Source organism: Phacochoerus africanus, chromosome 1 (assembly GCF_016906955.1).
Source record: "Phacochoerus africanus isolate WHEZ1 chromosome 1, ROS_Pafr_v1, whole genome shotgun sequence".
NCBI classification, from domain to species: domain Eukaryota; kingdom Metazoa; phylum Chordata; class Mammalia; order Artiodactyla; family Suidae; genus Phacochoerus; species Phacochoerus africanus.
In genome coordinates this window covers 257,449,366-257,463,110 of record NC_062544.1, presented here as the reverse complement: position 1 = coordinate 257,463,110, position 13,745 = coordinate 257,449,366, and the positions used below count along the sequence as shown (strand labels likewise).

General features: G+C 36.3%; 1 protein-coding gene across 7 annotated transcripts in view; it reads left to right on the top strand.

Annotated features, from left to right (window-relative positions):
- ROBO2 (roundabout guidance receptor 2) overlaps positions 1-13,745 on the top strand; it is a 601,587-nt gene that overhangs the window by 549,271 nt on the left and 38,571 nt on the right. For all 7 annotated transcript variants that reach the window (XM_047794525.1, XM_047794528.1, XM_047794527.1 and 4 more), the window contains 3 exons: positions 901-1,028; positions 7,112-7,393; positions 12,967-13,123. In XM_047794525.1, coding sequence (XP_047650481.1) covers positions 901-1,028; positions 7,112-7,393; positions 12,967-13,123 — 567 coding nt within the window. The remainder of the gene's footprint in view (positions 1-900; positions 1,029-7,111; positions 7,394-12,966; positions 13,124-13,745) is intronic.

Here is a 13,745-nt window from a genome sequence, read left to right as displayed (position 1 = left end):
TCCCATTTAATCAATATTTTAGCAAAAAGAGATTAGGTCTAATGAGAGCTAGTGGATGTAGCAAGAAAGCAGTTGGATCCTTCTTATTGCAGTTTCCATAGAAACACATGTTTCTCTTAGGGATTGTATCAAGAAGGGTCTATCCAAAAAAAGTACAATAATTATAGATGTTGCTATATCTTTGTAAATATGCCAATAATCTGGAAATGGATCAGAATCCCATCTTTTATATTAAAAATGGAAATGCTTTATTAAATATGATGTGAAGGGAGTTTTCTTTGTAGACTATGCACATGCTGGATCAGACCAGAGTGGATCTTTTATCACTTTAAAAAAAACCTGCAATATTCTCCTAATGTTTAAATTTAGGTAACTTGGAAATGTGCTATTGATGAAACAGTATAAATACTGTTCATTAATTTCTCTCAAATTCCTTGCCTCTAAATCAAGCATGAGGGCTCATAACAGGGATTACAGCCTGTAGGGAACAGATAAATACGGGAGCTGCAGGAACTGAGGAAGCAATAGCCCAAAGTCCTGGTAATGGCTGATACCAAGCAGTCACTCTGAGCAGTTGTTCCCTTGAGGTGCCGATTTATCATCAGACCTTGTTTCAGAATACTGCTATGTTACCAGTTCCCACCAGTTTCAAGAAGGATGACTGAATTCATTTGGATGTCAGCACAATCTCAGACAGGACCCTTCTGCTTCCACTGACAGGGTTGATCTATATACAGCCTTAGTATACTGCTGAAGTTCCTTAATTCTTGAGAGCCTACACATTTTAATGTGAAAGTGAATTAAAATCTTTAATTCTTAAATCCATTTTAGTTCATGAGACAGATGTCCAAATCTCCCATTGAGTTCCATGGATTGATTCCCTTTTAATTCCTGTCTTAGCCGCCCAGGTCTTCTAAATGCTGGCGATCCCAGTTATCCATGGCTTGCTGATTCATGGCCAGCCACAAGCTTACCAGTAAACAACAGCAATACTGGCCCAAATGAGATTGGGAACTTTGGGCGTGGAGGTAAGTTATGTTTTTCAAAATTCTGTTATTTGTTTTCTTGACGTGTTTTGAAAAAGACGCACGAAAGAATATTTTCTTCCATAATTAAATTTAGTGAAACACATGTGCTAATAACACTATACATTTGCTAAATATTTTGTTATAAAACTATTGTGTCTCTATCACCATGAGTAAAATTAAGCTTTTAAAGAAATCATCGCTAACCAAAATGATAAATATTCACAATGCATTTTAATTATAGGACTGTTAGCACAAGGTTATTAAAATCAGGAACTATGCTGCCAACAGGGCTTATGATTTTGGAATAGTCATTTCACTTCTGTGATTCTCATTCAATATATATTCCTTGCACATGTCCTGTGTATCTGGCACTATGGCAGACAGTAAAATTATAATATCAATGTAAAGAGAGATGGTCCTTACCTTCATATATCATATAAGGAATAGACACTTAGATGTAACAACACCTTGTCAGAGAGATTTTCTGTAGTTCTACAACTTGATAACTGGTACCTGAAATAAAAGTCAAAAAGACGCTAACGTGCTAAGGTCTTCAAAATTTGGTACTAGCGTCCTCTCCATAGGTCTTTATAAGGCGATAGAATTGAGCCTACCGTAAATAATAACCACTTCCTCCTCTCCACCTTCTCTCCAGTGATTAGGAAAGTGATGGGTTTAAAGAAAGATGGGACTGGAGGAGTCTCAGGCCCCAGTGTTGAGTTTAGCAGATACATAAGTTTTCCATTGGCAGAGGATTGTGCAGGCTGTAAATGGACTGGAGCCACCTTGCCAGGACCCCACATGGAAGAGCTGCCCACGGGAGTAGGAAAGTTCTATGAATGGAGTATCAGTGAAGCTGATATAGGAAAGAGAGGTAGGGATTTGTCAAGAGTGTGAAAAAACTACCATGGTTTAAGGTCTGGAAAATAAGAGCAACATTGATCTATTCAAGAAATGAATGAATTTCCTGATGACTTGAATATGAATTGCAGGGGAGAAAAAGTGGTAAGAAATATAAGATAGATAACAGAGGGCCTTCTAAGCCACACAAAGACTTTATAAACTTTGCCCAAGGGATGATTAGAAGCAATTGATGGATTTCAAGAGGAAAATGCTAGAATGCAAATACCATTTTAAGTCATCCATCCTGCTGCAAGGTGGAGAATGGAGTTACTATGGAAATTTGGGGCAATTAATTAGAAGAGCAGTGTTATAATCCAAAAAATTTTGTGCAAATCCACTGGAGCATTTCTACAATTCTAGGTAGAATTAATGCAGGAGACCCAGGGCTGAGCTAAACTGTTCTGAGTCCATTATAAGTTTCAGTGGTGGATTTCATATGTATGAGTGTTTAAACATATTGACTTCCTGACATGGCTCAGCGGAAACAACTCTGACTAGTATCCATAAGGATGTAGGTTCGATCCTTGGCCTCGCTCAGTGGGTTAAGGATCTGGCCTTGCTGTGAGCTGTGGTGTAGGTCACAGACGTGGCTCGGATCTCTTGTTTCGGCAATAGCTCTGATTTGACCCCTCGCCTGGGAACCTCCAAATGCCCTAAGTGTGGCCCTAAAAAGACAAAATAAATAAATAAATAAATAAATAAGGGCATTCCCTTCGTGGTTCAGCAGTTAACAAACCCTACTAGGATCCATGAGGATGTAGGTTCAATCCTTGACCTTACTCACTGGGTTAAGGATCTGCCATTGCTGTGAGCTGTGGTGCAGGTTGCAGATGTGACTCCGCTCCTGCATTGCTGTGGCTGTGGCATAGGCCTGCAGCTGTATCTCTGATTTGACCCCTCGCCTGAAAACTTCCGTATGTCACAGGTGCAGCACTAAAAAGCAAAAAAAAGCAGAAAAAGAAAAAATAAACATATTGACTTAGAAAATTAGTCTCTGGATACTGGCATCTTCTCTTTAAAAATAGAATTCCATTACATATTTGAATATAATTAAAATAATGTTTCACATAATAAACCTACTAATTATTGCACAAGTCTACATTGTGTCAATACTGATTGAAAGAGGGAGCTCTCCCTCCCATTCTTCAAATAAAATGCAGAAAATAACCAGCCCTGTCCAAAAAGTGTGTAATGAGGATTAGATGAATGACTAAATATACAGGTTTAGCACAAAGCTTGACATACAATCAGTGCCTAACAGGCATGATTGGAGCAAATGAGAGCATTGAAAGTAAATTGTATGGCTCCTCAGCATCTCACTTAACCCTCTGTGATCTGCTACATCCCGTTGAAATTCTCACTTGCCCAAGACCCTCTGAAAGAGGCTGCCTCCCCTGGGTGTCCGAACGCTAAGCCTTGCAATTATAGGCTGTCACTTTTCCCTTGGGTAGTTCTGCGCCCAAACATCTACTTCTCAGGAAAGCAAAACACTCCTTTCTGCCCTATCCACTGATTTTGAAATTCTGTTCCCCAAGCTTCTCTCAGTCAAGGAATAGCTACCTCTTTTACTCGTTGTTTTTGTATTAGAATAACATGCCAGGAGTTCCTGTTGTGGCGCAGTGGTTAACAAATCCGACTAGGAACCATGAGGTTGCGGGTTCGGTCCCTGCCCTTGCTCAGTGGGTTAACGATCCGGCATTGCCGTGAGCTGTGGTGTAGGTTACAGACGTGGCTCGGATCCTGAGTTGCTGTGGCTGTGGTGTAGGCCAGTGGCTATAGCTCCGATTCGACCCCTAGCCTAGGAACCTCCATATGCTGTGGGAGCAGCCCAGGAAATGGCAAAAAGAAAAAAAAAAAAAGAATAACATGCCAGTCTATCTTGATATCAAGAAATAAATGCACAAAGATGGAAAAGTGTTTTGGTTTTGGTTTTTTCTTTTTCTTTTTTTTTTTTTCATTTCTAGCAGGTTACATCAACATCTAAAATGTCTCTGTCTAATTTAGCCAAAGGGTACATTTATAGATTTTCAAGGTTTTTCTTCCATTTCCACTTCATTTTCATGCCATGAAAATATTTCACAGGTGGCTATCAAGGCCAAGGCAGAGTTTTTGCAGGGTTTACTGTTTATCTTTTCAGTGTGGTAATAAGCATTTTAAGCATTTACTGTGCACCAAAGAGAGGATTTTTTTGTGCATTTTATTTCATTTCCTTTGCACAATAAATGTAAAAGATAGATAATCATATTTCCACTTTAAAGGTCAAGAAACTAAGGTTTATCAAGATTACTATTTTGAGATCTATGGGTAGAATCCAAATCTATCAGATTTTAAAGCCAAGATGCTTTTATTTATACCACTTAGCAGTTCTTAAGTTGAGATTCACATGTATGATTGTATTCCCATATTCACTTAAAAGAATAATCATGGATGCTGATATTTTTTTCCTTTAATAATGTTATACCAATACATGTTCAGATGTAATGGAAGTAGTGTTTTGAATAATAAAGTTACTAATTATTGCATATACCTGCATTTTAATAATACAAACTAAATAATTTAACTATACAGTTAAGTACTTTCAGCAAAATAACAGGTGAGGAGTCATGGCAGTACAAACATAAATCCCATATACTCCTGTCCTCAGGTAATTTAAGATACAGGGAAGGAGACAATCATTCATACAAGTAATTATTCCAGATGAAAAGGAATAAAGACATGTACAACCAAGGTGCTGAAAAACTGCAGAATGAATCACGAGTCGTTCCAGCTGAAGGGAAGAGTTTCTATAATTTCTAGGTTTTGGACGCAAATGATAACAAATGCCAATCAGACAACGTAAAGAACTAAGCAAGGGTAGATGTGGCCTGCAGAGTGGAAAATGGAAGGTCTCGCCTAAAGATGGCAGCATGGGTTCAGATCCAGCATCTGTTTAGGTTGGGAAGAAGACTGACCCAGAGCCTATGCATGTGTATTTATTTATATTATATATATATATTACTGGGTCATTTTGCTGTACACCAGAAATTGGCACAACATTGTAAATCAACCATACTTTAATAAAAATTAAAATTAAAATTAAAAATTTTTAAAAAGACTGACCCAGAGTTCCAAACCATCTGATATCATCAGATGCTCCCCCTCATGCAAATATTCATGTGTAAGCTTCCACTCTTTCAATGTTGGGACATAATTCAATTTATTTTTTGAAAATGTAGGAGTGATCAAATAGCATTTGAAGGCTATGCAGTCCCCAAATCAATAAAGAAGCACTTAGATTTGAAGGCTGACTAATTTCATGCAGCAGAAAGTTTCTATTTCTAGAGCCCTAGCTTTAGTTGGCATGGAATGACATTATGTAGGGTTTTACACTTTTAAACATTTGACCACACAACCATTTCGAAAGCTCTCAGTTGAAGTGGCTCACAATCTAAATCTAAAGCTTTGGAGAGCCTCATTATTCAAGGTGTTGGCAAGTTGGTGTCCCTCTTGGAGAAACATGTGTATCTAGTTAATGTTCATCAGTAGAGGCAGAAACAAAACTCCAAGAACTTCCCTAGAGTGAAATATCTGCTTTCACGATGTTGTCATCTTATTAAATATCAAAAGGTTTTGAGACTAAAACTGCCACTGCCACTTGAGAATGAAATATGCTTTTTTGTCATCAAATTTTCTAATTTGTTTACTGCTAAAAGCAAGAAGGGCAAGAAAGTAGTTATAAAATTCTGAAATGAAAAAACAATTTAACTTGCTTATGCTACTTGATGAAATATTATAAGTGTGAATGTTTAATAATCTAACCAATATGCATTTAAAGCACTTATTTAATAAGGTACATATCTACTTAATTGTAAAACAAGTTAGAATGCCAGACCTCAAAACCTTCAGAAAGGCCTACAGTATACAGTGTACAAAATACATTATAAATGTCTTATTACTATTGCTGAAGAAAATAATTTTTGGCTTTTGTAAGATGCAAAAGCAAAATTAATCTTTGTACAAGAATCTTTATTTCAAGTACTGTTGGGTATCATTGAATCTAAAAGTTTTAGGATATTTTGACTGCTTCAGTTTTCTCCTTGTACTAATAAGCTGGTTTTGGTACTGAGATAATTTGGTTTATTATTGCAGTACCATAAGTAGTTGAAAGTTTACCATAATGAAGAAATCAGTTGGGTTGATGACCTCTTGTCCTATGAAGTGTGTGGGCTTTCAGAACATAGAATATTAAGGAGCATGCTATAATCAGATTCCCTTTTAACTCTACATGATTAAAAATAGTATTATTTAGTGGGGTTTCGTGGGGTGTTCTCAGATGCTAGTATCGTTCTTCTGAAAAGCAAAGTGCATGCTCAGGAGAGAGATGGCAGTTGTGAATTAAAAAGCATCATGTAAAGATATTTCAGCACACCAATGTAATAAATGGACTGATTGATATTCAGTGTTGCTCCTAAAGTTTAATTTTCCTCTTGCTGTATTACAACTTGAAACTATAATTCTCCACTTCTAAGATTTGGTAGCATAAATTAAACTCACTGATCACTCAGATTGCTTTTTCTATAGTTAAATCCTGCTGTATTGTGCAAATGACTTATTCATGAAAATTTTCCTTTGTTATCTAAGAAAAAAAATTGCTACAATCAGTTACACGCCATTTTTGGAGCTGTGAAATCAACTCAGATAGACAGCGAGTTGAAACTTCAGAAAAAAGTACCTCATAGTTTGGATAGTGTGATTTTGGAAATGTTTGCATCTGTTTAGCAGTTATATTTCATGTCTCTTGGGATAAAGTGGAAAAAGATGCTTTCGTCCATGATTTGTAGATTCACTCTTGTCATTGCTCCTACAATGAGTTAACAATTTCATGGATTCTAAAACAGAATGAACAACTGAAAGCAATTTTTAGTAGTGAAATATACCAAACTTCTCATTCATGGTTGAAGAAAATGGGGGGAGGGGTGTGTAGGCAGTGAGACGTGAAGGACGAATGGTAGGCCTGCCTATCACCAAGGCTGATAACTTGGTGATGGTTGTACATCATCTATCCTTCATTGGCTCATGAAGCCCATCTCAGCTGAAATGCAAATGTGCAGCATGACACATTTATTTTTCATCTTCGGTCCTGATAGTTTTGGGCTTCCTGTGCGTCATCAAATTGTTTCATTTCCCTATGTTCACCACAGATGTGCTGCCACCAGTTCCAGGCCAAGGGGATAAAACAGCAACAATGCTCTCAGATGGAGCCATTTATAGCAGCATTGACTTCACAACCAAAACCACTTACAACAGTTCCAGCCAAATAACACAGGCTACCCCATATGCCACGACGCAGATACTGCATTCCAATAGCATCCATGAATTGGCTGTCGATCTGCCTGATCCACAGTGGAAAAGCTCAATTCAGCAAAAAACAGATCTGATGGGATTTGGTTATTCTCTCCCTGATCAGAACAAAGGTAACAACGGTAAGTGGGGTCCTTCCTTCCTGAGGAGTTCTTTTCATATCATTTGTGCATGAGATAGAAATTAGTATTTGTTGTTCAGTTTAGTGATTCATCACCAGGTTCACCCCCTAAACTAAAAAAACATACTGGCATGTATTCAGTACCTTGCACAATCCCCACCACCGCCACCGCCGTCGCTCTCACCACACACCAATACCAATCGGTTTCATCCTATTAGCTCTTTTTCCAGAAGTGATCAGTAATTCATCTCAACTTCCATTAGGCAGGATAGACAAAACATTCCTCCACTGTCCTACGACATCTGCTTCTGCGTTGCTAACTGCATGTTCTGCATGGGCTTGTGCTGTGAACTAATCACATGATGCCACTATGACCTCTGCCCTTTAACCCTTAGCCTTACTTTACATCCCTGACTACCGATTGGCTGAGGGATTGTCTAATAGAATGCCACACAACCAGTCACAGGATTTCAGCACCACCAGCTCTCACAACAGCTCAGAGAGGAGTGGCAGTCTCTCAGGTTGGTCTCATTACAGTAAGGAGAAAATATTTGTTTGTCACCAACATATGACCTGTGTTCCTAACAACCGTGAAGAAATACTGGATCACAACTCACTGTCAGACATGTACCTTTCAAATGACAATAACAGTTTACCCTAATGAAATCATGCTTTGGGGAGGAAGGGGTCAAATTCACTGTCACCTTTTATGTACTAATTGTACAAGGATGTATTTACTGAAAAATAGTGCCATTTTGCTAAATACTAATTATGGAAGGGCAGATGAGTTTGATCTGCCTTGAACCCTACTAAACAGTCAAGAGAACTTTAGAGCAAAAAGATCATATAGGAGAGTCAACTCCATGGCATGGACACCAAAAGAAGAATTCAACTGAAATTCAAATGATTTTGGAGATTGTTCATATTATTTGAATTCTGGTAATGTGACTTCCTATTTTTGGACAGTCATTCCAAAGCGTTATGTAATTAGAATTAGTATCTATTGAATGCTATTATTTAGAGTAAGGTGCTGATATTATGCTAAACAAGAATGTTAATATGGGACATTATTCTTCACATTTCATTTCCAATCCCCCCCCAAACAATCTCTTATATTGATAGTTCTTTTATGCTAAAAGAACTGTATAAATATATAAAGGATATATATATATATATATCCTATATAAGTATATAAAGGATATATCAGCTCAACTAACAATCTGTAATGTAGATATTATATGGAAAAACACATTTTACTAGAAAGAAATGTATACCTGTTATAATGAATATCAGTAAGCTTCCCTAGGCCCAAGGATCCTAGCAGGTCCCAAGACACACTCTAACTCCAGCTGTGTATGGCTGATGACTTTATCTGCACATTTTTAATTGATGCCATGACCTTATTTGCTCAAATTTTTCATACTGATGATATGCTGTTTGTTTTTATGAAGGTTTTTTTTTTACCCTCAGGTTCTTAGTAAAAGGTCATAGTGTATCATTATAGCGTGTCACAGGCTACCAGGCATCAAGGCCATGAAGAGTTAACTCTTTTACATCATTAGGGTAACATTTCCTAAATGACTTTTCCTCATAGAACTCTTTCAGTCTGAAAATGTTAATGCATTTTATTCCTTCCAAAATGAGCCATTTGCTCTTCTTACCTAGTGGTAGAATTAGATACATTATAGAATCCAGAATTTTAAACATCCGTTATGATTTAAACTGGCTTAATAATATAGGGAATTTTTTGACTCACCTTATATGTCATTTGTACTGCCACTTATTTATGATGAGTCCCACAATTGTACTGAATAATTAAAAATTTAATTTATCCTAGGCTTATTTCATTCAAGATATGTAAAAATCTCAAGCTACACACACACACACACACACACACATACACACACAATGTACGCATATATAATGTATAGAATATTTTTAAAAATCCATATATTGTAAGCCATGGCATATAAAACCCATAAATTCTTCATTAAATATTCTGTATATGTTGATTACCACTGAGTTTTAAAGTTAGCTTTTGAGTAGTTGTAAGAACGTGATTCACAATAGTGCTTACTGCTTTTTTGAATTCATTAATCTTCTGAGTGACATTTATATATATCTATGAATTATATTAACTACTTCATCTACATTTGAATACGAAATTACCTAAATCGGTGATAAAAAGCATTCTTTAGGAGATAAGACTGAAGTGATTATTCCCTTTTTAGTTTAGTCAAATTGAGTTTAATATTAGAGTTTGTTTTATTCTTATAATCATAGGGATGTTTCCTAAAGCTGAAGTTTAAGATCAAACTGCCCTATGGATACTGAATTGTATCATAAGATTTTCTTAATTTGTGATGAAACCAATTTAAAATAATCACGATAATAAAGAAAATTGGTCATTCCTGAAGTATTTGAACAAATTTCTCATCCTCTTTGAAACACTTTATTATTGATTCAGTACATAAGTTTTTAGCACTTCTCTAAAAATTCAAGCATTAAAATGTAAAAGAAAGCTTAGATTTTTTTTCAAATATTACCTGCAATCATAATTTTATATGTATACACACAAATATATAGTACAATATCAGTAGTAGTAACTAAATGTTTTTGTATACCAATATTTTTTAAAAAAAACTATAAATTTAATTTGAAAAAGAACTATTTTCATAATTTTTCTTTACATAGATACCCCTTGTTCAGCATAAGTGAACGTAAATCCAAATATTTATATTTTGAGTTGAAGAGAGATGGGTTAAATATGTTTGTAAGTCATAAAAATATGTTTCCCTAAAACATAATGCAGGTAGTTCTCACTTTAAAATGTTTGAGGATCTTTGGTTGCAAGTAACAGCAACTGATTAGATCAAAATATACATCTCAGATAGAGGATTTAATTTCCTTGGCTTATGTTACGTGCCACTCATGCTAAGAGCTCACCTCTTCACTAATTGACAGGGTAAACAAAGCATGTTGGTTGATAGTCCTACAAGAGTGCCCACAATGAGAGAGCAGAAATTTCCCCCAAAGAAGGAAAATTGGATGTTGGATTGGAAGCTCTCACAGATTCCCTCTCTGAATCAGTTCCACTTCCATAGTACATTTTTAAGTCAATTGTTTGGAAGAATTGATAATGGCTTCTTGACCTTGAATAAGGATTTCATTAGAGCTGGATTTAAAGATTCAGAAAATGGAATTTGCAGTAAAGTTGCATTCTGCAGTGTTTTTCTCTTACTGCGTGAGTATGGACCACATACTCAGAAAGAACTTCCTCCATTTTCTCATCTATAAAATGGAGATTAAACACTCCCCTATTTCCTGGGGATTTCCCATCATGGCTCAGCGGAAACAAATCTGACAAGTATCCATGAGGATGCAGCTTCAATCCCTGGCCTTGCTCAGTGGGTTAAGCATCCAGTGCTGCGGTGGGCTGTGGTGTGGGTGGGTCGCAGGTGCAGCTCAGATCCCATGTTACTGTGGCTGTGGTGTAGGCTGGCAGCTACAGCTCTGATTCAACCCCTAGCCTGGGAACTTCCATGTGCTATGGGTGCAGCCCTAAAAAGACAAAAAAAACATTTTTTTTTTAAATAAAAATAAAAACTCCTCTATTTGTGTCACTCAGTTCTGGTAGTGATCATATAACATTTCTAAAAGTGCTCTCAAAAGTGAAAAAAAAAAGCATTGTACATGTATAAACATATAAGGAATAAAAGAGGTTCAACTTAGGGAAAAGCTATAAAAAATACATATCCAACCCATTCTTCTTTTAAGTATTGAAACACAGTTCGGGTACTATGGAGAAAGATATGATCCTTTGTTTTTATTTTGGTGTGTTATCAGGAAACGAAGGATTAAGATTCACATGCTTTAAGCACCAAAAATTGCAGACTTAAATTCAGTCAGTTTATTATTTTTATTCTAAGAGTCAGGGTTTTCCTGGGATACTCACTGGGGTTGAAGGAGTTGGGCATGGCAAAGGCTTTGGAAATGGGATTTTGTTCACCTGAGACAGAGGAGATGGGAAAGAGTGATCGTAACTGGCATTTATTGAGCATTCTGTACATTCTGAGCCCTTTACATGCATTATTTCTTGTAATCCTTAAAATAACCCCCCCAGAGGGGTAACTTCATATCTTCTTCACATGTGTGGAAATTGAGGTGATATTTTTTGAATGATTTATTAAGTAAGTGAGAAACTAGTTTCCACACCCAGAGGTCAAGCTCTTATCCTCAAAGCAGAAGATACCTGCTCTCCTTTCTCTTAATACTTCTCCTTCTGTCAAAGATAAAAAGTGAAAGGAAAGGTAAAAGTGCTTAGTTTTCAGGGGTGCCTATTTAAAAGTATGTATGTGCACACTACCTAGAATACAGACACAATTCCAAAATTGGCAATAGTGTCTATGTCCAGTTTAGCTGTTTCATGACTTTCTGGCACTCAAAATTATTCTTAAATTCCACAATTTTCTGAATTGGCTGATTCAGGTTAATAACTGGTAGAAGAAAGGAGACGAGGTAAACTTCTAAACAATATCTCTATTGTTAGATAGCCCTGATGTAAATATTTGATGCTTACAACTTTTCATTCCTTAATGATGAAGTTCAGGGGTCAATAATGTTTTGTTTTTGTTTTTGAAAATACAGCTATTGACTGTAGTGAGAGTAACAGATTTACTTAAATTACCCTGAAATATCTTTTATCATTCTGCTCCAGAAGTACACAATTTTGCCAACTCTGGTCCATTTAGAAAGAATCTTTATGGACTTAATTTTGGAAGAGTGAAAAATACTGCATTGAACAAATGATAAATTTTATTTTCATATTTCACTAAGCTCTGGTAATTCCAGATATGGCTGCCAAGTTACTTTCTGTTCATGTTTTGTGCATGAATACATTTGTATGAAAATAATACTGAAACTGATTACTATATTTCCTTTAATTTTCTGCATTTTTGGAATTTTTAAGAATTATGCTGGGAACTACTCTCACTATATGCAAAAATAATTGTGCCATTCATTAGTTAAAAACGCTATAAAACCTATCATTGTGTAAGATTTACAAGTATGCTCCAGACTGTAGTTGATTGATTTTTATAAGTTACTTTTGAGAGAAAACTGTTACTCTCCTGGATTAATTAAATTGAGTAAATTCTAATAGAGAAGTTTAGCCTGTATTCTTAGGCACTGCATTTTCCACTGAGACAGATTATGCAAAAGAGCATTATAAACGCACTAAAATCTGACATTTGAAAGAATTTGTTATGGCCCATCATTTCGCCTAACAATGAAAACGTGGAGGCAGCAAACTTGAATAAATCAATAAATGTGCTTTTGCTACTGCAGCCATGTTTTTGGTTTGAATTGCTCTGCAGTTAATGCATTGTGAAAGAAACAATATCATTTTGAGTGATTTATTAAAAAAAATTTCTGATTATATTATTTCATTGTTTATAACTTTTAACAACAGTAACATACTGATTCTGGTGTTTTGAAAACATAAGTCTTCCCATCCGATGTACTCTGTTTCTTATGATCTTCTGTATGTCTGAATAGATTTATCATTACTTTCAGGTGGGAAAGGTGGAAAAAAGAAGAAAAATAAAAACTCTTCTAAACCACAGAAAAGCAATGGATCGAATTGGGCCAATGTTCCACTACCTCCTCCCCCTGTCCAGCCCCTTCCTGGTACAGAGCTGGAACACTATGCAGTGGAACAGCAAGAAAATGGGTAAAAATATTTCATATACCAACAAAATGCCCAGGGCTATACTCTTTTCTCTATTATGCCTTTTTGTCTTGATACTGTCTTCTCTTAATGTTTTCTCTGACCCCTTTCCAGTCTGTTCTTTGGTCCCCCTCCCCTTATTGTTTGCCTCATTTATATATTTCTAGCTGATAAATACAACATGGCACGTATCGAGGACCTAGTATCCTTGGGCATCAAGTGCCTTAGATTGTCTGCAATCATGATAATGCAGCCTCCATTTAAAATATTGCTTGTTAGTTTGAAAGCTAGTAACCCAGAGCTCTGCGAACTAAAGAGCCACTCCTCAGAAGGGCTGAAAAGGGAATTAAAATAACCTTCTTCATCATCCCTTGCAGTTCTCTAATGACTTGATGTTTGGCCATAGCAGGGTGCCCACTGTTGAGCTCCATCACAATGGGATAATTGTAGGGACCAGACCAGTGGGTAGGACTTTAATCATCAGCTTTGATGGGAATTTAGGGGTCGGAACAATAAAAGAGGTTCAAGCCAATGCACACCCTGTAACAAAACCTTTTTAAGTTAGAAAATTTCCTTTAAGAGCCTTTAAATGTGACCAGTTTCCTTATTCTTTGCCAAATATCTT